The sequence below is a fragment of the Pan paniscus genome, chromosome 7, assembly GCF_029289425.2.
Source record: "Pan paniscus chromosome 7, NHGRI_mPanPan1-v2.0_pri, whole genome shotgun sequence".
NCBI lineage: Eukaryota > Metazoa > Chordata > Mammalia > Primates > Hominidae > Pan > Pan paniscus.
The window spans coordinates 49,624,399-49,647,236 of NC_073256.2; the positions used below are offsets into that span (position 1 = coordinate 49,624,399).

The 22,838-nt window shown below is 35.3% G+C and overlaps 1 protein-coding gene across 3 annotated transcripts in view; it reads left to right on the forward strand.

The window, feature by feature from the left end:
* The window catches only part of WRN (WRN RecQ like helicase), a 151,650-nt gene that overhangs the window by 11,466 nt on the left and 117,346 nt on the right, over positions 1-22,838 (forward strand). Inside the window, exons 2-6 of one of the 3 annotated variants that reach the window (XM_003830758.5) lie at positions 13,349-13,520; positions 14,130-14,242; positions 19,264-19,409; positions 19,889-20,037; positions 22,009-22,158. In XM_003830758.5, the coding sequence (XP_003830806.3) occupies positions 13,425-13,520; positions 14,130-14,242; positions 19,264-19,409; positions 19,889-20,037; positions 22,009-22,158 (654 nt within the window). In that variant the 5' untranslated portion in view covers positions 13,349-13,424. Of the gene's footprint in view, positions 1-13,348; positions 13,521-14,071; positions 14,243-19,263; positions 19,410-19,888; positions 20,038-22,008; positions 22,159-22,838 lie in introns of those variants that run through there. The other 2 variants (XM_034965923.3, XM_034965924.3) reach the window with 2 other exon arrangements.

The window sequence follows — 22,838 nt, forward strand, 5'->3', positions numbered from 1 at the left end:
ATGGTGATGCCAGTTTCTTCTCTCGTAATTACTGCATATGGTCAATCTTTTAAATTTTTGCTGGTAATGATATATCAAAATTATAACCAGTTTTTTGGCCTCATTTCTTGAATAACTTGTTTTTTCTCAAAGATAAGAAATGTCTCCATCGTATGTCAAATTTCCATATTTACATGGATCTATTTCTGGACATGGCAAGTTTTATTTATTTATTATATGTATTTATGGTGTACAACATGATGTTTTGATACACATATACGTAGTGAAATGATTCCTACAGTCAAACAAATTAACATGTTCACCACCTTCCATAGTCTCTGCAGTCTTCAAGGTTTTCTCTATATGGGATTAGACACGCTATGTGTGATCTGTTTTTGTATTTTTACACCAATTCCACACTAATTTTTTTTTTTTTTTTTGACTGGGAGTCTCGTTCTTATTGCCCAGGCTGGAGTGCAATGGCATGATCTCCGCTCACTGCAACCTCCGCCTCCCAGGTTCAAGCAATTCTCCTGCCTCAGCCTCCCTAGTAGCTGGGATTACAGCACTTGCTGCCACACCTGGCTAATTTTTGTATTTTTAGTAGAGATGGGGTTTCACCATGTTGGCCAGGCTGGTCTCGAACTCCTGACCTCAGGCGATCTGCCCGCCTCGGCCTCCGAAAGTGCTGGGATTACAGGTGTGAGCCACCTCACCTGGCACACACTATTTTAATTACTGTAGTTTTAAAAGTTTCATATTTAGTAGGGTGAGTTTTTCCTTGTTGGTCTTGTTTTTCAAAAAAAATTTGCTGCTCTTGAGTATTTTCTCTTCCCAGTGAACTTTAATGTAAACTCACGTGGTTCAATGAAAAATTCTGATGACTTTTTTTCTTGGTATTGCTTCTTGAGTGTATTGATTTGATTAATATATTTACAGTTTTGGGTCTGGCTGTGCCGGAACTCAGTGTGTCTTATCCAGTCCTTTTTTAACTGTCTTAATAAAATTTGCTGGTTATCTTTAAAATGGATCTTGTATATTTTATGTTAGGTTTATTCCCAGGCAGGTTGTCATTTTTGCTGTTACTGATTTTTGATATAAATTTTGGATATAATTGTATAATTTGGACTTGGATATAATTGTATTTGATTCTGTCTCATATATAAAAATGAGATAGGATAATAATTTATCCTAGGATAAAAATAATTTGAGTATCCTTATTTTGCATCTGGTACCTTACTTGCTCCTGTTAAACAAATAGATAAAATTACTTGTCTTCAAAGAGATCCTGTGGAAAAATTATTTATTTTAGGAGACTTTGGAGCTTTAATAAAAATTAGGCTTATCTTTTGTAAAGCTGGTTAGTGATAGCAATCAGACTCTTTTAAAGGTGATTTTTTTTTCTTTCCTTTGATAAAATGCTTAATATGAGGGAGGATTAAGAAAGAGGATGGCTTTTGAACAGTTTCTTCATGGGGAAATAAGAAATTAGAATAATTGTTCTCCAAAAAAAGGAGAACAATGACCTTCCCTCCTGAGCCTACTTCAAGCCTCTGTTTCTTTCTGACTCTATTGTTCTCATCTCTGCATTTTTCCAATCTCTTCTACTGTTAGTGTTTTAGGCTAGCTCCTCAGTGGAGGGCAGAAATTCACCTTCTCTTTAGCTGTCTTTGAAACCAAGAAGATAGAGGTATGAGATCTTCGTAGTCTGTGGTAAGAATAATAGAAGCCATCAGAAAAAAATATCAAAGCTTTGTAGCTCCTCCTGGAAGTTTTGATGTGAAGCAGGAGACATCACCTATTGGTACCTGACTTGCTTTTGCTGTTCATTCATAAAACAGAGTCTCTGAAATACAGTAGAAAAATAATTAGACTGGAGGATAACTTTTTTCCTTCCAGGAATTATACAATCACAAAATTGCTGATTTTTCTTCTTATTCATGTTACATAAACTTATCCTGTCCGAAAAGACTATATTTGAACTTACTATGTAAGATTTGCATTAGGTAAATTTATGGCTGCTTCCAGAATTGTGTATTAATTTTCCAGTTTCTTTTTTACCAGTCTCCACTTTTACCTTTCCCTCTTCCCCCTATACTTAAATTGGTCTTATTGTAAAATTTATGAGTTTCTCTTTCTACCTGGCAATGCTGATTTTTTTTTTTTTTTTTTTTTTGAGGCAAGGTCTCACTCTTTCACCCAGGCTATAGTGCAGTGGCAAGATCGTGGCTTACTGCAACCTCGAATCCCTGGGCTCAAGCGATCCTCCCACCTCAGTCTCCCAAGTAGCTGGGACTACAGATGTGTGCCATCGCACCTGGCTCATTTTTGTATTTTTTGTAGAGATAGTATTCGCCATGTTGCCTAGGCTGGACTCAAGCCAGCCTCCTGCCTCAGCCTCCCAAAGTGCTGGGATTGCTGGCACGTACCACTACGTCCAGCCAGGGCTGAGTTTCTGAATCATCATTGCAGCAAGAGAAATTGGATTACCTTTAGACCACTGGCTCTACTGTGGGCTGGGAGTGGGACACCTTCCTTAAAGCACATTGGACATTGGCTTTGTGGGTAACTGATCTTTACCTGAATGAAATTTATCGGTACTGTATTAAGGGTCCAGGGTGGAACGGATGTTAGCAAGGCAACCGTCAACATCCACTTACTGATGGATCCTATAAAATTTTATTTCAGGCCATACGAAGTAACAGTAATAAATATAAAAGGAAAAATAGACAACCTAAGCAACTTTTTAAATTGACTTACTTGAAAACTTTCTCTGCAATTTCCCAGTTTATAATGGTTGATTTCAGCTGACTGGCTATAGCTACTTAGAGAACAGAGGAAATTCATTAAAAATGATGAATTATTCAGTTGGGTAGTGAAATCCAGTTATAAAGCACTTCGCTGTGCCATGGATTCAGTTCAGGTCAAGTGATGTTCCCGGTTTATGGGCAGTGTGGCTTCTCACTATGACACAGCAAAGAACGTAGCTTTTATCCTTTACCCTTGTTACTAACTAAAATTAATGGCATTTTATTGTGTTTATTTGTTTGATTCCATTTACAGTTTATTTCACTTGGTTTTATTAGTACAAAATTGTGCTTTATATAATATTTGACAGTTAGGAAAAATTGTTAGATACCTATAAAGAAACAAGTCTCTCAAAAATCATCCTACTGCTTTTAAAAATTACATCGTCTTACTACAGTTAACCTAGATGTGAATGGGTAGTTTTATTTAGCTTTTCTGGTTTGTTTGCTTGGTTTGTTTGGAGGGAAGTTAAGATTAGCAGAAATGTAGTAATAGATTCATGAAAGTCTTGAAAGCTTCTTTAATTAGAGAATTTAATGAGGGCTTTGGCATGCATTCTTTGGTTTTTCTCTGTTTTCCTCTACCCCTTCTTATTCTTTTTGGTTCATTGAAAAGTAGAAAGAAATTCTCAAAAACCATACAGGAGAATACCTTATAAATGATATCTTCTGCAATAAACTATAGATTGTATACATGTATATGTATCTAGATACACAATCTGTGTGTGTATATATATGTATGTGTATAAATTAGTTACTAGTATATATGTAAGTATAAAAACTCAATGTGCAAGGTTACATTTTCAGAAAATATGTAATATAATAAAAGAAATAAAGCCCAGAATTTTTAAAAAGTTTATTGCGCTTTCTGTTAAAAATGAAAGGCTTTTTTGACTGGAAGCTGCTTCTCAGTAAAAATAACATAATTGTGTTGGTGAAGCCCAAAGATTCTAATGAAAATTAGAGTATTGACAACCAAACGGAATTGCTGGAGTACTTAAGCTGCTTTGGTTTTGTAATCTTTCTGTGTCAGAATATTTGAAAAACACTTATTAATCCAGTCTTGTAACTTATCCTTGAAATCTCTTTTTTAATATTCTTTTCCACACACATGAAAAGTTAGATGAGTATATGAATTTCTGTTGTCAGACTAGTTGTAAACCTCCTATATAGTTTCTGTAGTATAGTTAAAGAGAAAGAACATCCTGGCTAACACGGTGAAACCCTGTCTCTACTAAAAAAAAGATACAGAAAATGAGCCGGGCATGGTGGTGGGTGCCTGTAGTCCCAGCTACTCCGGAGGCTGAGGCAGGAGAATGGCGTGAACTCAGGAGGCAGAGCTTGCGGTGAGCCGAGATCACGCCATTGCACTCCAGCCTGGGCGACAGTGCGAGACTCTGTCTCAAACAAAAAAAAAAAAAAAAAAAAAAAAGAGAGAGAGAGAAAGAAAATAGGCCCAGCAAGGTAGCTCACGCCTGTAATCTCAGCACATTGGGAGGCTGAGGTAGGGAGGATTGCTTGAGGCCAGGAGTTCAAGACCAGCCTGGGCAACATGGTGAAACTCCATTTCTACAAAAAATACAAAAATTAGCTGGGCATGGTGGCATGTGCCTGTAGTCCCAGCTACTTGGGAGGCTAAGTGGGAGGATTGCTTAAGCCTGGGGAGGTTGAGGCTGCAGTGAGCTGTGACTGAGCAACAGAGCTAGACTCTGTCTCAAAAAAAAAAAAAAAAAAAGAGATGGGTTTCGAAATTCAGTACTTTTTTTGAGTGAGGTCCAATGGGTCAGAAAGAAGCATTGGATAAATGAATCCATTTTCTCTTCTCTGTTTGAATTTGTAATTTGAAAGAATATTCTACCTATAAAGTACTTCAGTGCTTAATTAGGTGTCAGTGAATTTATATATCTTATCTAATTCATATGGATTTGCTATTTTTATCTGTACCTACAGATTCTTGACCTCTCTAAGGGGATCCCAGTATACTATAGGGAATGAGGTATAATAGCAGTAAAAGACCTATCACTAGTCCTGTCATCATTCCAACTCATGTGTAATTATAGTTTAAAAGAAGTGACATCATATGTATTGCTGTTTATCTTTACATTAATCTTGTGGTCAAGAAAGCAAATACTATAATAATTATATAATATCATAAGACAAGTAATATAATAATGGGAATATAATCCCATTTTACAAATGAGGAAATGAAAATTTAGAAAAATAAAGTGACTTGTCCAAGGTCACATGGATACTAAGTGACCAAGTGTCAAAGCAGAATTTTCCAAATAATTTAAAGATAATTCTTGTACAAATATAGAATGAACACATGTCATATGTGTTGTGTTAATGAGGGAACCAGCAGGATGACAACATTGGTTCAGAGAGATGCAAAGACAAATATAGACATTGGAGGAAAAAGTTGGAAATAAGATTGTTAGGTTAGATACAAAGCTGTGTTATAGGGCAATAAAAACCATAGACTTTGAGGTTATCTTTTTTACTGGACAGGATTCAGTTACACCTTTATGAGACCAAAATTTATTATTTAACATGTGGATATTAGAGTCTGAGTTTTAAAATTATTAGTAAATGACCGTCAAATAAAGATATGTCCCCTAATGAAATACTGATAATCGCTGGGTGAGCTTGTGCTCCTATATGACATTGAAATGACATACTGCCCTCTCTTTGTCTTCTAAGTTTTGGATACTTTTTTTTTTTTTTTTTGACACAAAGCTGCATTAGAACCTAGGTTTTTTGACTTTCAGTCCAGATTTCTTTCCACTCTACTTCCTGCTTCTTCATAGTATAATTTTCAACACTAGAGCAGTCTGCATAACTTTTGCAAAATCAGCTAGTCTTTCTTATTAGTTTTCCTTTGTGCAAAGTGATGTAGATACAGCTTTCTTCTTCAGAGAAACATTGTGAAATTCAATGAATATTTGTAAAATTTGCATACATGCCCAATGTGAGAAATTGAAATTATTACTTAAGTATTGCAACTGGTCTTTTAGGATATTTTGTTAGCAAATTTCAGAGTAATTATAAATATTCTTGCATTTTTATTGTAATCAGTATTTATAAAACAGTGTATTTCATCACATTAACCTTTACATATTTTGAATACAATAGAATTGAACCATTTTAAATAGTAAGTGGAAATTTTTCCACATTAAACAGTATAATGGGCTAACAGAGTTAAGCATTGCATTATTTAACTAATAATTTTTTCCTGAACTTCAGATTATTATCTGTATGTGTCATATAACTTGAAAAAAAATTTTTTTTAGTGCTTTTTAAAAAGAGTGGGATACTTTATTCAGTTTAGCCCTCAAGCAATTAGGCAAGTCAGTTACCATGGTAACAGTAGGTATTAATTTCCTTACCTAGTTAGAGGTTTTATGAACAAAGAAATCTCTGAGTTCATCCACCAAAACCCAACTTTCTCTTGAGACTGGCCTCTTGAGACTGGTGTTAAATTTGTCTATTTTCTAGAAGATGACACTATTCTAAGTGGAAAATACGGTTCTCTTGAGGTGAATTTCTACTCTATCAAGAGTGAAGTAGAGTATGGCTTAAAAGTTAAGTGATTAAAAAGCTACCCTTTCTTAGCTAATTTGGAATGTAATTGGTCTTAATTTTTCTAAATTCATTCTAACTAAAATCTTATTGGCGTGATTTCTGTTGACATGAACTAGAAGTGACTTCAGCAGACAACTTGTCCCAATATCTAAATGCTGTCAAATAGAATCACTTAAGATGAATTTCTTCCAAAACAGAGCTCACAATTTTGACAGATAATCTCTTAGCATTTAATTGACTAGTATTACCAACCTTATGGAATAGGTCCACTCATTTAGCTATCATGAGGACCATTTTGCAACTAACTTATCAAAAAGCCTCCACCAAGAAGTTGCATATCTTATTGATATTTTAGAATGCATTATGGAGATTAAAAATCACCACAATGGGTTGTTAATAATGCCAGCCTTGAACTTTAAGTTTTAGAGCATTTTATCTGTGTTCTGTAGTCAAAGTTGGTAAGGTGTCCAGTGGGTCATGTTTGACTTGCTGCTTGTTTTTGTACTGTGTGCTAAATGGTTTCTACATTTTTCAGTGGTTGAAAAGTCAAAAGAAGAATAATATTTTATGAAATTTAAATAAATCCAGGTTTCAGTGTCTATAGGTAAAATTTCATTGTAACGTTGTTATGCTTAAGTATTGTTTATGACTTCTTTGCTATAGTGACAAACTTGAGTAGTTTTGACAAAGATCATCTGGCCTGTAAGGCCTAGAATAGTTACTATCTAACCCTTTAGAGAAAAAAATTGCTGGCCCTTGTTCTATAGTATGAAAAAATATAGCCTTGATTATTCATTAAAAAATTATTTTCCCATTTTATTGACATACTTTTGTCCCCTGATTGTTAAAAGGAATGCATGTTCTTATAGAAAAGTTGGAATGTATAGAAAAGTATAAAGAAGAATATGAAAAACCATTTGCAATTGTGAGATAACCACTAATGTTTTGGTATACATTGCTCCAGACTTACACACAAACACACATGTGTATTTATTTTATACAATTAGAGTCTAATTTTCTTTTTGAAACAGTCTTGCTCTGTTGCCCGGGGTGGAGTGCAGTGGCAAGATTTCAGCTCACTGCAACCTCTGCCTCCTGGGCTCAAGTGATTCTTGTGCCTCAGCCTCTTGAGTAACTGGGATTACAGGCGTGCACCACCATGTCCAGCTAATTTTTGTATTTTTAGTAGAGACGGGGTTTCGCCATATGCCCAGGCTGGTCTCGAACCCCTGGCCTCAAATCATCTGCCTGCCTTGGCCTCCCAAAGTACTGGGATTACGCACGTGAGCCACTGCGCCTTAATTTTTTAATTTGCTTTTTTCACTTGAATAATTATAAGAACATTATTTTTAATGACTGTATAGTGTTCTGTTTTATGGATGTACCATACTTAATTATTTAGTCATAATTTATTATTATGAGGTTGATAAACATGGTAATCAGATTGAGCTCAAGAAGCTAGTTATAGGGTTGCACAATTAATGAATCCCAGGTACCTCGCTGGGTTGCTGAGGCTGCTATTTTTTTCCTGCCTGTTTGGAACACTGTGTTTGGGACCAATGAGGCAAAAGAAATTGGAGAGCTGCCATTTTCAATTATTCTATTAGAAGATACATTGAAGATTTGTCAAATGACATAGACACAACACTAATCCAGAAGATTATTTAATCAAAAAGGCATTCATTTCAGATATGAATTCATAAACATTTGTAATGATCCTCAGTTTGAAGACCATATAGAATCCCTGAAGAACTGGAAGACACTATTTGCTTGGTAAAGAGAAGTCCCCAAACCAACTGGGGATGAAATATTCAAAGAGATAAATGAATACTTTGAAACATACAAGGTACTATGGAAAAAGAGTGGAAGTTTGGGACAGGTAATGACAGGAAGATATAAAAGCTTTACATTAAGTTCAATCTAAAACTTTATTCCAAGTGACAGGTTGTCTTATTCATGGAGAAGCAGTTGTAAATTAAAACTTGCCTGTGGTTTGGAATTTCACATTAAATGATTACATTAAAAATTCAAATGGTGAACCTAACTAAATCCAAGCTCCTACAGTACCTTCTTTTCACCTTTAGGTGAAGAAATGCGGTGAGCTATTTTATTACTGATTATGTGGACAGTCCAAAGGAAGGTTCATAAGCGAAAAGGAAAAATTTAAATTATTCCATGTGAGTGATTCTTACTTTGCAGATTTGTTGAAGTGTAGTTATTGGCTTCAAAAAGTGGTATCCTTAACTGACATTTTGAACACTTGAATTCACTCAATAAAAAAATGCAATGATCATGTGGAAAATACATTAAGGTATATGACAGAGTTTATGGATTCAGAGCAAAAATTCAGCTTTGGAAAAGTGAAGTTAAAATGGTTTTTTAAGTTATGTTTAATTGGTGTTATTTGAATCCTAAAGAAGAATTAATAGTACTAGTAGAGGAAAGTCAGTGTGTGTCTGTGACAAAGCTTTAGTATTATTTTGAAATACTTGATATAAAAAAGTTCACGTTTACTCAAAGCTTACTTAAATCATCAGAATAAATTAACATATTTCTCAATTAAAGAAAAGGAGAAGCTATTAGACTTAAAAAATTTTTGCACCCTTGAAATACATACAATTTGAAGAGATTAAGTTGTTGGAATACTGGTTAATGGTGAAAAAGGAGTTTTCAGTCTATGAGAGCAAAGTCTTCTCCTTTGCCATTTGCTTTTTTGTAGTGGTTGCTATGTAGAATTCGAAGAAAATATTGTTAAAAAGTCTTGGTCAGGAGTAGAGTGTAGCATAAACCCAATGCATTTTAACGTTAATAATGAGGAAAAAGGGAATGCATGATAATTTCATCAAATCAGAAAAAAATGGAAAAAGAAAAAGAGGAAACTGAAGAAAGTAACTAATGAAAGTAAGGTGAAAGGGAAAACAACTTTTTATACCACCTGTGAATGAGATTAATTTTCGTTTCCATACTGAAAGACAAATATATTCCAATTAAGCCATTCAAAATAAAAAACAATTTTTTTTTTGTAAGAGATGGGATCTCACTATGTTGACCAAGTTAGTCTTGAACTCCTGCCCTCAATCAGTCCTCCTGCTTCAGCCTCCCAAAGTGCTAGGATTTCAGGCATGAGCCACTGTGCCTGGCCAAAACCAAAATTAAGCAACAAAACAACAACAACAAAAATTCCAGACAGCCTTTAAAATAATGATAAAGGTTGAAAAATTGTAGATAGTGGTAGGTAGATAAGATTTCAGGAAAAGTCCAAAGCAAATCATAATACGTTATTTTAAAGGGGGGTTTAAAATCCTTTAAAGGTACAACGTGAAGCATTATGAAATGATAAAATACATGTTTTTTAAAAAAATTAATTTTATTTTAAGTTCCAGGATACATGTGCAGGACGTGCAGGTTTGTTACATAGGTAAATGTGTGCCATGGTGGTTTGCTGCACCCATCAATCTGTCACCTACATATTAAGCCCCGCATACATTAGCTGTTTTTCCTGATGCTGTCCCTCCTCCAGGACCCAGTGTGTGTTGTTCCCCATGTATTCTCATTGTTCAGCTCCCACTTATAAGTAAGAACATGTGGTATTTGGTTTTCTGTTCCTTTGTTAGTTTGCTGAGGATAATGGATTCCAGTTCCATCCATGTCCCTGCAAAGTACATGATCGTGTTCCTTTTTATGGCTGCATAGTATTCCATTGTATATGTACCACATTTTCTTTATCTAGTCTATCATTGATGGGCATTTGGTTTTTTTCCATGTCTTTGCTATTGTGAATAGTGCTGCAGTGAACATGTGTGTGCTTGTATCTTTATAATAGAATGATTTATATTCCTTTGGGTATATACCCAGTAATATAATTGTATAACCCAGTAATAGGATTGCAGTGTCAAATGGTATTTCTGGTTCTAGGTCTTTGAGGAATCGCCACACTGTCTTCCACAATGGTTGAACTAGTTTACATTCCCACCAACAGTGTAAAAGCATTCCTATTTCTCCATAGCCTTGCCAGTACCTGTTGTTTCTTGATTTTTTAATAAACGCCATTCTGACTGGCATGAGAGGGTATATCATTGTGGTTTTGATTTGTATGCAAAAAAGATTTGTATTTCTCTACTGATCAGTGATGTTGAGCTTTTTTTCATGTTTGATGGTTGCATTAATGTCTTTTTTTGAAAAGTGTCTGTTCATGTCCTCTGCCCACTTTTTAATGGGATTGTTTGTTTTTTTTTTTCTTGTAAAGTTGTTTGAGTTCCTTGTAGATTCTGGATATAGACCTTTGTCAGCTGGATAGATTGCAAAAATTTTCTCCCATTCTGTAGGTTGTCTGTTCACTCTGATTTGCTGTGCAGAAGCTAAAAGACATGATTTTAGAAAAAGACATGTCAAAGTCATACATGCTCAATGACATAGCGAGTACATATGTAAATAAAAAATTATTTTATGCTGTGAATTTGACTGAGAATAACCTTTACCTCGTCGGGAATTACAATCCTCATGTATGGTAAAGGATTTCCCTATTGCAAATTATTCCACAACATTAATGTTCTGTGTTCTTTTTATCTATCCCAAGATAGAAGTAAATTTGACAAAGATGTTAGGTTTGTAAACAAATTTACGTTCAAATCTTTGCCTGGAAGTATCTAGATAGAATTTTGCATGCAAAAGAGTATTTACATCTAAAAAATTACATATTTCAAATTAAAATGATTTTAGTGTTAGAAGGAAAGAGTTATTGAAGTTTATTTCTGTTTTGGCAGTGTAAATGAATTATTTACAAAATTTCAGAAGGCTACAGGTGTTTTTATAAAGTTTGTGTTATTTGTGGAAACCTCAGTTTTCTGGCATTTTGCCAATGAGGTCTACTCTAAGTATAGCAGAAATTTGTTTTCCAGCTTTATAAATATATATTTTAAGATTAAGAACTGATTTTACTTATATAATCTGGGATCAACTTTTGACTTCTCCTGTCAAGGATTTTGAATTTGTGACAAAATATACACTTATTGATAACCAGTGACATATATAAAATGCTTTACAATTAATAAAGCATATGTATTTTACATATTTTTTCACTACATATGATGCATGTGGCAACCCCAAGAGTTGAGTTGTACCCATCGGCAAACTTTGATCATGATTCTGTGAATATAGGCAAGCACCAATTGCAGGTAGAACATTCTTTTTTTGAGTCCCAAACCGTGAGAAACAAATTACAGAAATGTACCTTTCTTTTGCATTAGGACACGTTGTAGTTTTGTATGAACACTCTAGTTTTAAGCAGTATGTGCAAAAACATTGCACAAAGGATTTGTGTGTTGATTTTGGGACTCCTGTATTATTAATTATGTGGTTTATTTGACTAACCCACATTTTCAAGCATAAATTAATAAATCCATAATTCCAGGCTTATTAACAATAAACAATCTAGATGGTTGAACTCTTTCTTGCTAACATTTTCTAGATATGGACTGTTTGGTATTTTTCTACTAATAAAGACCCTTAGTAAGCTGCCTTCTGGTTTGATGTCATTGGGATGTTTACTGGGAACTTTGGTGGAGATCTTTCAGTCTCTCTCCCCCAGTGGTGAAAGAATGAGTTACAAACCTGCTCTGTTAACCTTTTCCTTCCCAATGTACAATAGCGATGGAGTTTGTTCTATATGGAAAATCTGTTTGATAAAGTATTCTTTAAAATTTTTTGTTCCATAAATTATCAGTATTTTCAGTTTCTGATTCATGCTTGGGATAGTTGCTGCATATTGTTTAATTTTGTCAGAATTTATATTGTTAAATATCAAATACAACAGACTACCCTCAAATCATAAATAGTTAATGTAATTAACATCCTGTTTCATCATGAGACTGTTCAGTGTTACATTAAAAACTGCTACCTCCTGGGCCGGGCGTGGTGGCTCATGCCTGTAATCCCAGCACTTTGGGAGGCTGCGGTGGGCAATTGGATCACGAGGTCAGGAGACTGAGACCATCCTGGCTAACATGGTGAAACCCCGTCGCTACTAAAACATGCAAAAAATTAGCCGGGCTTGGTGGCGGGCGCCTGTAGTCCCAGCTACTCAGGAGGCTGAGGCAGGAGAATGGCATGAACCCAGGAGGCAGATCTTGCAGAGAGCTGAGATCGTGCCACTGCACTCCAGCCTGGGCGACACAGCAAGACTCCGTCTCAAAAAAAAACAAAAAACAAGAAAACTGCTACCTCCTTATTACAAATAGGAACTAAAGTTGAAGTTTGAGGAATTTGCTAAGAACTAAGCCTTGAACTAAGGCTATTTTAATTGAGTATGAGTCATATCAGGGTACGGATCCATTTTACTATTAACAAATATGTTCTGTTTTTTTTTTAAATGCACACACCACGTTTGAGAGATTCTTATTCACTGTATTTTCTTTAATTATACTTGAATTTTGGTTTACATTGAGGAGTGCCCTCAAAGATATTAACAGATTTTTAAAAAATCCTCTAAAAAACTCATTCTTAGGGAAATTTGTTCACTTACTAGGCGAGGAGCAAAATAAAAATCCTTAATATAGAAGAGCTATTATCTGTCTTCAAAATTAAGTCTTTGAGTAGATTTGTGAATAAATCTAATAGTTTTGCTGAATTTACTTAGATCTTAAGACCAAATAATCATGTAGAAAATTTAAAATGTCAGGAATTCATAATGATTCATATACCCAAGGATTTTCATTGATAGTGAGGTAAGGTTATTCTTGAGAAATACTCAAAGTCATAGAATAATAGAATTTTGAAACTACCAGAATTATACAAGTCAATTAAAATGGCTGATTTATTTTAAGAGGAAGAAATACTAAATGTATAATTATTAGATGCAGCATATTGTATCTGTTTTGTTTTTTGATTCTAGCTCTTATAACCTATGCTTGGACCTAGGTGTAATAACTTACTTTAAATGTGTGTGTTTGGTTTTCATTCATATTGACAGTACTACCTCTCAGTTTTCTTTCAGATATTGTTTTGTATTTACCCATGAAGACATTGTTTTTTGGACTCTGCAAATAGGACATTTCAAAGATGAGTGAAAAAAAATTGGAAACAACTGCACAGCAGCGGAAATGTCCTGAATGGATGAATGTGCAGAATAAAAGATGTGCTGTAGAAGAAAGAAAGGTATGTTGTTCATTGACTATTCTTTCGGGTGAGAAATTTAATTTATATTTGACAGTGCAAAGAGTCAGTTGTTACTTGTAAACTTCAAGTCATTGTTTAGGTCAGAGTTGCTGTTGTCTAAATGCACCAGGACCTGGTTGTTGAAAGGGTAAACTGGAATAAACTTTAATTGGGTTTACAAAATGAGAATTCTTACTGTATATTTTCTCTTTTTTGGGTTGACTTTACCAGTTTGTTCTAGTTCAGATAATGTAGACAACATTAACTTTGTTGAATTTTTTGTTTGCCAGCCGGTCTTCAGCATTTTAAGGCAACATTATTATTACAGCTGCAATACGAATATAATTACCAGAAAAAAAACTCAGGAAAATAAATGCTTTTATGAAAATGGGATTAGAGGTTTGAAAATAAACTTGTTAGGAGAAATAATTTCACAATGGGATGGTTTTTTCTTTGTTAAGTTTTCTTTATGACTTCATTAGTTTATAAAACATTAATTGATAAAACTTATAACTATAAATTGAATGCTTCAGTGAACTTTATTATTTCAGTGAACATTTGTTATTTGATGTGAACTTTGTGCCTGTTTTGAAATTTACTAAACTCAAGGCATGTGTTCGGAAGAGTGTTTTTGAAGATGACCTCCCCTTCTTAGAATTCACTGGATCCATTGTGTATAGTTACGATGCTAGTGATTGCTCTTTGCTGTCAGAAGATATTAGGTAAGTGATTTGAATTTCCTGATTTTATTTGAATTTGGACCCTTAGAAGGTACTATTATGGTAATGTTTGTGAATATACTGAGTTTTACAGGTGAGGTGTGTTCAATAAATAATTATTTCTATGTATACACTATCACCAAGTTTTACATTTCAAATAAAAGTCACTGAATTAATTTGTAATCTGTCAGTTTGTTCATTCATAAGCTTTTCTATTACTTCAGACAGTTTTTTTTAACTTTTTTAATATATGTGCTGCTGAAGCGAGCACGACAGTTTTTTAACTTTCAGTACTTAAGATGTTATATATAGAGCTACTGAACTTACTGTGTTTATTTTACCAATTTAGGGAAAAAGTGCAAAAATTATTTAACCTTTAAATGCACCTTTATATTTCATTAAAAATATCAACATAGTAATATTGAATAATGGCTATGATTGGCTCTGTTGTGTGTAATTAGTAACAGTTGTAGCAAATGATCCTTAAAAAATGTTCTAACTAAACATTAGAGGCCAGGAGCGGTGGCTCAGGCCTGTAATCCCAGCACTTTGTGAGGCCGAGGCAGGTGGATCACAAGATCAGGAGATCGAGACCATCCCGGCTAACATGGTGAACCCCGTCTCTACTAAAAATACAAAAAATTAGCCAGGTGTGGTGGCGTGTGCCTGTAGTCTCAGCTACTCAGGAGGCTGAAGCAGGAGAATTGCTTGAACCTGGGAGGCAGAGGTTGCGGTGAGCCAAGATTGCGCCACTGCACTCCAGCCTGGGCGACAGAGTGAGGCTCCGTCTCAAAAAAAAAATCCAAAAAAACAACCTCACAAACAAACAAAAAACATTAGAAATGTCTGTTAGTAGTTTTAAAGGTTGCCTTGTAAAATTAGGACTGCAATAGTGCAATCTAAGGCTCTCCAAGCATAAAACAAGTAATAAGGAATTCATTCAGATATTTTCTGAGGTGGTTATACCTGTCTTTTTTAAAAAAAAAATTTGTTATATATTGGGTTAAAAAAAGCAGAGGTGCTGGTCACAGTGGCTCATGCCTATAATCCCTACACTTTGGGAGGCCAAGGCAGGAGGATTGCTTGAGCCCAGGAGTTTGAGACCAGCCATAGTAAGACCCCCATCTCTACAAAAAAATTTAAAAATTAGCCAGGTGTCTGTGGTCCCAGCTACTCAGGAGGCCTAGGTTTTGGGCCCGAGAGGTTGAGGCTGCAGTGAGCCTTGATCACACCATTGCACTCCAGCCTGGGCAACAGGGCAAAACCCTGTCTCAAACAGACAAACAAACAAACAAAAGGCAGAGGTAGGTTAAGCTATTTATTAATGGTCTTCTACTGGTATAGATACAAGCTAGAAATAACATTCAAGTGTTTTTACTTTTACTACAGTTATCTGGCCACTTTGGGGCTCATTATACTGAATTAGTTTCACAGAGGAGGTAAAATCTGTTGTTTATGATTACATATTAACTCTACCATTTTACCTTCAGCATTGCTATAGTATGTCATATCTGAAGGCAATTAGCGCAAGTGACTTGAAGAATTGTAGTTTTGATGACTTATATGTATTTTATAAAAGGCAGGCAGAGTTTTTGTGTTTGCTTTCCCCTCCTCTGGACACTTTAAATTTTTGCTACCACAGGTTTCCAACAATTTGATTATGATGTGCCCTTGTGTAATGTGGTTGGTGTTTATTTGGCTTGGAGTTCGTTGAATTTTTTTGATCTGTGTGGGCTTATACTTTAATCAAATTTGAAAAATGTCTTCAGATCCTTTTTCCTCCCATCCTGTTATTCTTTTCTCTTTCTGGGACTCTTAGTACACACAAGTTTGATTGCTTGATACTGTGTCGCAGGCCACTGAGGCTCTTTCCTTTCAGTCTTTTCTTCTTTCTTCCTTTGTTTCTTTCTGTGCTTCATTTTGAATAGCTTGAATAGTTTTGTTTCCGGTCTTCAAGTTCACTTATATTTTTTTCTTCTGTAGTGTCTGGTCTGTTTATACCATCCTGTGAATTTCTTTTTTAGATACTACATATTTTGTTTATCTCTAGAAGTCCCATTTGGTTCTTAATTTTTTTTTCCATTTTGACTCTCATTATTCATGTTTCTTTCAAAATTCTTGAACATATTTAGCATATTTTTAATAGCTGTTTTAATGTACTTGTCTGTTAATTCCATTATTCTAGGATTTTTTCTTTCTATTGGATGATTTTTCTCCTGATTATGGGTTATATTTTCCTGTTTATTCCTACAGCTGTTAATTTTTTTTTTAATTAGGCATTGTGATTTTACTTTGTGGAATGTTAGATTTTATTGTTTTCCTTTAAAGAAAGGAACTTTGTCAGACATCTAAGTTACTTGAAGATCAACTTTATGTTTTGAAGCTTGTTTTCAAGCTTGATCAGGGAAAGTCTACGTTTGCCTTTAGTCTAAAGGTAATTTAGCCCTATAATAAGATGTGACCCTTCTGGAGTCTTTGTAGACTGCCTCTGGTGATCAACGATCTCTTCTCTGACTTTTCAGAACTTTAATGCCTCTTACCTTTGTGTAAGTCCGTCCTAAGAATCATTCAGCTTATGGTTGTTTGCCCAGCCCCATGGAGTTTTAGTCTATGCATGCTTGTCTTCGTATACTGCAAAGACCAAAGGAGTCCCTTAGGGAGATTTCTGGAGCTCTTTTCCTGCCTAGCTTCCTCCTCTCCAGAACTCTGCCCCGTGAGTTCCAGGTCCTTCAGCTTCCAGGGCTCTGAACTCTGTCTCCCCAACTCAGTGCTCTCCTTGGGATTCTTCTCCCTGTTCTGTTGTCTGCAATGGGTCCCAGGAAGAATGTGGGGCAACTGTAAGGTTCACCCTTCATTTCCCTTCCCTTAGAGATCATAGTCCTGTACTGCCTGTTGTCTAGTATCTGAAACAGTTGTTTTATATGTTTCGTCCAAGTTTAGATTTGTTTGTGATGGGAGGGTGAGTCTGGCCTCCCTTGTTATATCATGTTGGCCTGAAGCAGAAGCTGAGTTTCTTTTATTTTTTAAATATAGTTTCAATTTTTAACAACTATTAAATAGGCAAGTATCAACAACAATAGATAACAATATAATAAATATGCATATTCCTCCCACTTTGTTTATCAAATCTTAATTTTCTTCAATTTTTTTTTCTTTTTTTTTTTAATAGGGTCTCACTCTGTTGCTCGTGCTGGAGTGACAGTGGTGTGATCTTGGTTCGCTGCAACCTCCGCCTCTTGGGCTCAAGTTATCCTCCTGCCTCAGCCTCCTGAGTAGCTGGGACTACAGGCATGCACCATCATGCCCAGATAATTTATATATATATTTTTTATAGAGATGGGGTTTTTGCCATGTTGCCCAGGTGGTCTCAAATTCCTGGACTCAAGCAATCTGCCTGCCTTGGCCCCCCAAAGTGCTGGGATTACAGGCGTGAACCACTGCGCCTGGCCTGTTTTCTTCAGTTCTTTATTAAGAAATGAAACAGTAAAATACAGCTGAAGCCCCATGTTTGTTCTTTCTGATTCTCCCCCTGTTCCCCTCTGAGATAACTTCTATGAGTTTTGTGCATTTTTTTTTTCTTTTTAATAAAAACAGGGTCTTGCTCTGTTATCCACGCTGGAGTGCGGTGGCGAGATCGTACTCAATGCAGCCTCAACCTTATGGGCTCGAGTGATCCTTTTGCCTCAGCCTCTCAAGTAGCTACAACTACCTGTATGTGCTGCCATGCCTGGCTAATTTTTTATTTATATTTTTTAAAGACAGGGTCTCACTATGTTGCCCAGGCTAGTTTTGAACTCCTGGCTTCTAGTGATCCTCCTGCCTTGGTCTCTTAAAGCACTGGGATTACAGGTGTGAGCCACTGGCTGCTCACATGTTTTTTATAATAGTACTTAATAATTTTATATCTGAAAATATTATATAATGTTATTTTGCCCATTTAAAAACTTTAAAAAATGCTAACAAACTGTGTACTCTGTAACTTGTCTTTTTTACTCAACACTATGTTTTTGAGAATTTTTCTTGTTGATCTGTGTAGTTACATTTTAACTGTTATATCTTACAATGTTTCATTATGCAACAGTTGGTTCAATCCATTCTCTTGTTAATGGAAATTTAGTTTGTTTCTAATTTTTGCCAGTAGGAACAGTGTTGCAATGCACATTCTTAAACATGTCTGTTTGTACACATCTGAGGGTTTCATTTATTTGTGACAAAACTTGCCAGGTCATAGTGTTTATGCACCTTCAACTAGATATTGTCGTTGTCAAAGTTTTTTTCCAAAAGGATTTTACCAATTTATACTGATAGATATCCTCTTAACACGTGGTATTCTGAAACTTAATTTTTACCAATCAGATAGATGTGAAATCACGTAGACTTAGTTTGCATTTCTTTGACTTCTAGTGAGAAGTAGTGTCTTCACATATTTTTTGGATTTTTAAAATTTATTTTTTATTTTTGTTTTTCTTAGAGACAGGGTCTTGAACTTTTACCCAGGCTGAAGTGCAGTGATGCGATCATAGCTCACGCTAACCTTGAACTCCTGGACTCAAGTGATCCTCCTGCCTCAGCTTCCTGAGTAGGTGGGACTACAGGTGTGTGCCACCAAGCCCAGCTAATTTTTAATTTTTTTTTTTTTTGTGGAGACATGCTGTGTTGCACAGGTTGGTCTTAAACTCCTAGTCTCAAGCAGTCCTCCTGCCTTGATTTTCCAAAGTGCTGGGATTACAGGGGTAAATAAACCACCATACCTGGCCATATCTTTTGGATTTATTGGTCATTTGGATTTTCTTTTGGGAATTACCTGTTCATATTTTTCTCCATTTTTCTGCTGAATAATTTGTCTTTTCTTACTTATTTTTCAAGAAATTTTACATAGTTTCTGGCTGTTCATTATCAGTTATATGTGCTCCAGATAACTTGAACAGTCTGTGGTTGCCTTTTAATTTTTGAATTATGTCTTTAGTTATGCAGAAGTTTAAAATTTTAACATAAATTAATTTACACTATTTTTCTCCCTTTAGCATGAGTCTATCAGATGGGGATGTGGTGGGATTTGACATGGAGTGGCCACCATTATACAATAGAGGGAAACTTGGCAAAGTTGCACTAATTCAGTTGTGTGTTTCTGAGAGCAAATGTTACTTGTTCCACATTTCTTCCATGTCAGGTTGGTATCTCTTCATTTCATTTTTATATGGCTGATAATTGTAATATGTCAACTTTATCCCTATAAAATTAAGTTCTTTTATTAGCTGGCCGTTCTCTCATTACCTCAAATTTATTTAAGTATTTATGTTCTACCTGATTCACTCACATTCCTTGTTTTATTTAATTTTCACAACATACCTGTGAGGCATGACATTTTTTCTGTTTTAGAGAAGAGAAAACTGAAATTTTAAGAGGCTAAATGACCAGGATATGTACTGCTATTGCTAGCAGGAGTGGCATTCAAACTGATTATTTTTTCTTGTCATTTATCAATCAGGACTGTTTGCTTTAGTTAAGAAATACTCAAGGTGAATGTGTTTCTGAATTTAAAATTACTGTTAAATACAAATTTATACATAAACATGGTATGTATAAGAAGTAGGACATAAATCCATCATACTTGACAGAACTTACGGAAATAACAAGAAAATGTTACAGTTTTTCCCCAGGGATTAAAAATGTTGCTTGAAAATAAAGCAGTTAAAAAGGCAGGTGTAGGAATTGAAGGAGATCAGTGGAAACTTCTACGTGACTTTGATATCAAATTGAAGAATTTTGTGGAGTTGACAGATGTTGCCAATAAAAAGGTAAAAGCAATATATATATAATTTTCATGATGAAGATAATTTTGTATTACACAGAATGTACTTTCTATCTGAATGTTAGATTTTTTTTGAAAAAGCTTGTTATATTATGTTTTTGTAGCAATAAAAAAGTTCCAAGTGAATGTTCTTTAATGAAAACCTTTAGTTTTTTTTTTTTTTTAACTTTCGTTTCAAGATCAGGGGTACATGTGCATGTTTGTTACACAGGTAAACTTGTGTCATGGGGGTTTATCGTACAGATTATTTTATCACCCAGGTATTAAGCCTGGTACCCATTAATTATTTTTCCTGATTTTCTTCCTCCCTCCTCCCACCCTCCACCTCCCACAGTGTGTGTTGTTCCCCTCTGTGTGTCCATGTTTTCTTATCATTTAGCTCCCACTTATAAGTGAGAACATATGGTATTTGGTTTTCAGTTCCTGCGTTAGTTTGCTAAGGATAATGGCCTCCAGTGCCATCCATGTCCCTGCAAAGGACATGATCTTATTTATTTTTTTTATGGCTGCATAGTATTCCATGGTGTATATGTACCACATTTTTTTTAATGCAGTCTATCATTGATGGGCATTTAGGCTGATTCCATGTCTTTGCTATTGTTAAATAGTGCTGCAGTGAACATATGTGTGCATGTGTCTTTATAACAGAATGATTTATATTCCTTTTGGTATATACCCAGTAATGGGATTGCTGGGGCAAATGGTATTTCTTTCTTTAGGTCTTTGAGGAATTGCTACACAGTTTTCCACAATGGAAAACCTTTACCTCTAATCCACTGTCTTGGCATAGAGTTTCTTTTCTTTTTTTTTTTTTTTTTTTTGAGGTGGAGTTTCGCTCTTGTTGCCCAGGCTGGAGTGGAATGGTGTGATCTCAGCTCACTGCAACCTCCACCTCCTGGGTTTAAGTGGTTCTCCTGCCTCAGGCTCCTGAGTAGCTGGGGTTACAGGCATGCACCACCATGCCTAGCTAATTTTGTATTTTTAGTAGAGATGGGGTTTCTCCATGTTGGTCAGGCTGATCTTGAACTCCTGACCTCAGATAATCTGCCTGCCTCAGCCTCCCGAAGTGCTGAGATTACAGGCGTGAGCCACCGCACCTGGCCGGCAGACAGTTTCTTTTTTTCTTTTTGAGACAGAGTCTTGCTCTGTCGCCCAGGCTGGAGTGCAGTGGTGCAATCTTGGCTCACTGAAACCTCTGCCTCCTGGGTTCAAGCGATTCTCCTGCCTCAGCCTCCCGAGTAGCTGGGACTACAGGCGTGCCACCACACCCAGCTAATTTTTTGTATTTTTTTTAGTAGAGACAAGGTTTCACCGTGTTAGCCAGGATGGTCTTGATCTCCTGACCTCATGATCCACCTGCCTCGGTCTCCCAAAGTGCTGGGATTACATACAGTTTCTTTAAGCAAGCCTTCTCTTTTCCTTCCTCCCAGTTCTTGGTACTCTTTCACTTTCATATATTTGCAAATGTAAAATTGTGTTTTAGGTGTATATTTTTAATCCATGTATACCAGTAACTTAAAAAAAAAATTATTTTTTTTAAGGGAGAGCATAATGGAGCTCTTGTGATACGGTGCTCTTAGTGGAAGTTTGGCTATCAGTTCCATCACCTGTATTTCACATATTTTATTAATGAAGTTCTTAAATTAAATTCTCATATTTAGCCAAGTATTCATTTGGCTGGGAGGTAGAAAGCCTACTAGCCAACTTTTTTTCATGAACAATATTTTTAAAGTCCAAGATTTTTAATACCTACATTAGGGAAATTCTAGAATTAAATTCTTACAATGTGGACTGCATATGAGGCTTTTAGTGACAGGGAATTTGTTGAAGGCTATCTGTGGGTTGTATTTTGGTATAACATTTCCTAATTTTATTTGTGGTATGTTCATTTGATATCATTTGGTAATACCTGAAAACAGGAACTGATTTTACTGTGTTGCTTTTTCATCATTTCTAGCTGAAATGTACAGAGACCTGGAGCCTCAACAGTCTGGTTAAACACCTCTTAGGTAAACAGCTCCTGAAAGACAAGTCTATCCGCTGTAGCAATTGGAGTAAATTTCCTCTCACTGAGGACCAGAAACTGTATGCAGCCACTGATGCTTATGTACGTGCTTAAAGATCTTTAGAAATTGTGATGTGTTTTAAATACATTATTATAAATGACTTTAGAAAAATTTTATTGTAGTAGTGGCAGAAACTCTACCAAAATATTTTATACCAATTTGGCATTGAAAAATGCTTAGGAAGACATTTAGTGAAACTGTTCATTCTCGATATTAATTAGCAAGTACCAATCAACAGATTGTTCAATGCTAGTTATTTTCATTGTCATGAAGCCAAATTAATGTCTAATTTGTATGTTAAAAAAATGTGAACTTGCTGAAAACATGAAAGGCTAATAAATCCAGGCTGAGCAAGCATAAATAGTACTGATGATGGATTTGATATATAAACAATTCAGAATGAAAATAATTATAGTACAGTTTCTATTTTAAAACTGGCCTTATTTCTTATATATAAAATGTGGTGAAATTTTAGAAAAATTGCCTCCAAATTTAGCTTGTTGCTGCCATTAGATATATTTTTATATTTACATGTTTGTATGTAGTGAAATCTGGGCTTATCTTTGTATATAGCACTATTGTGTGTTTTTTAAGAAATGTATTTTATTCCACAGTGAATTTGTTTTCTCCTAACTCATGCTTTCATTTGTAGATGAATATTTTATTGTTTCTCCTTTGCATCTGTCAAAGGAATGGAAACTCCTTTGAATTGTAACCAGCA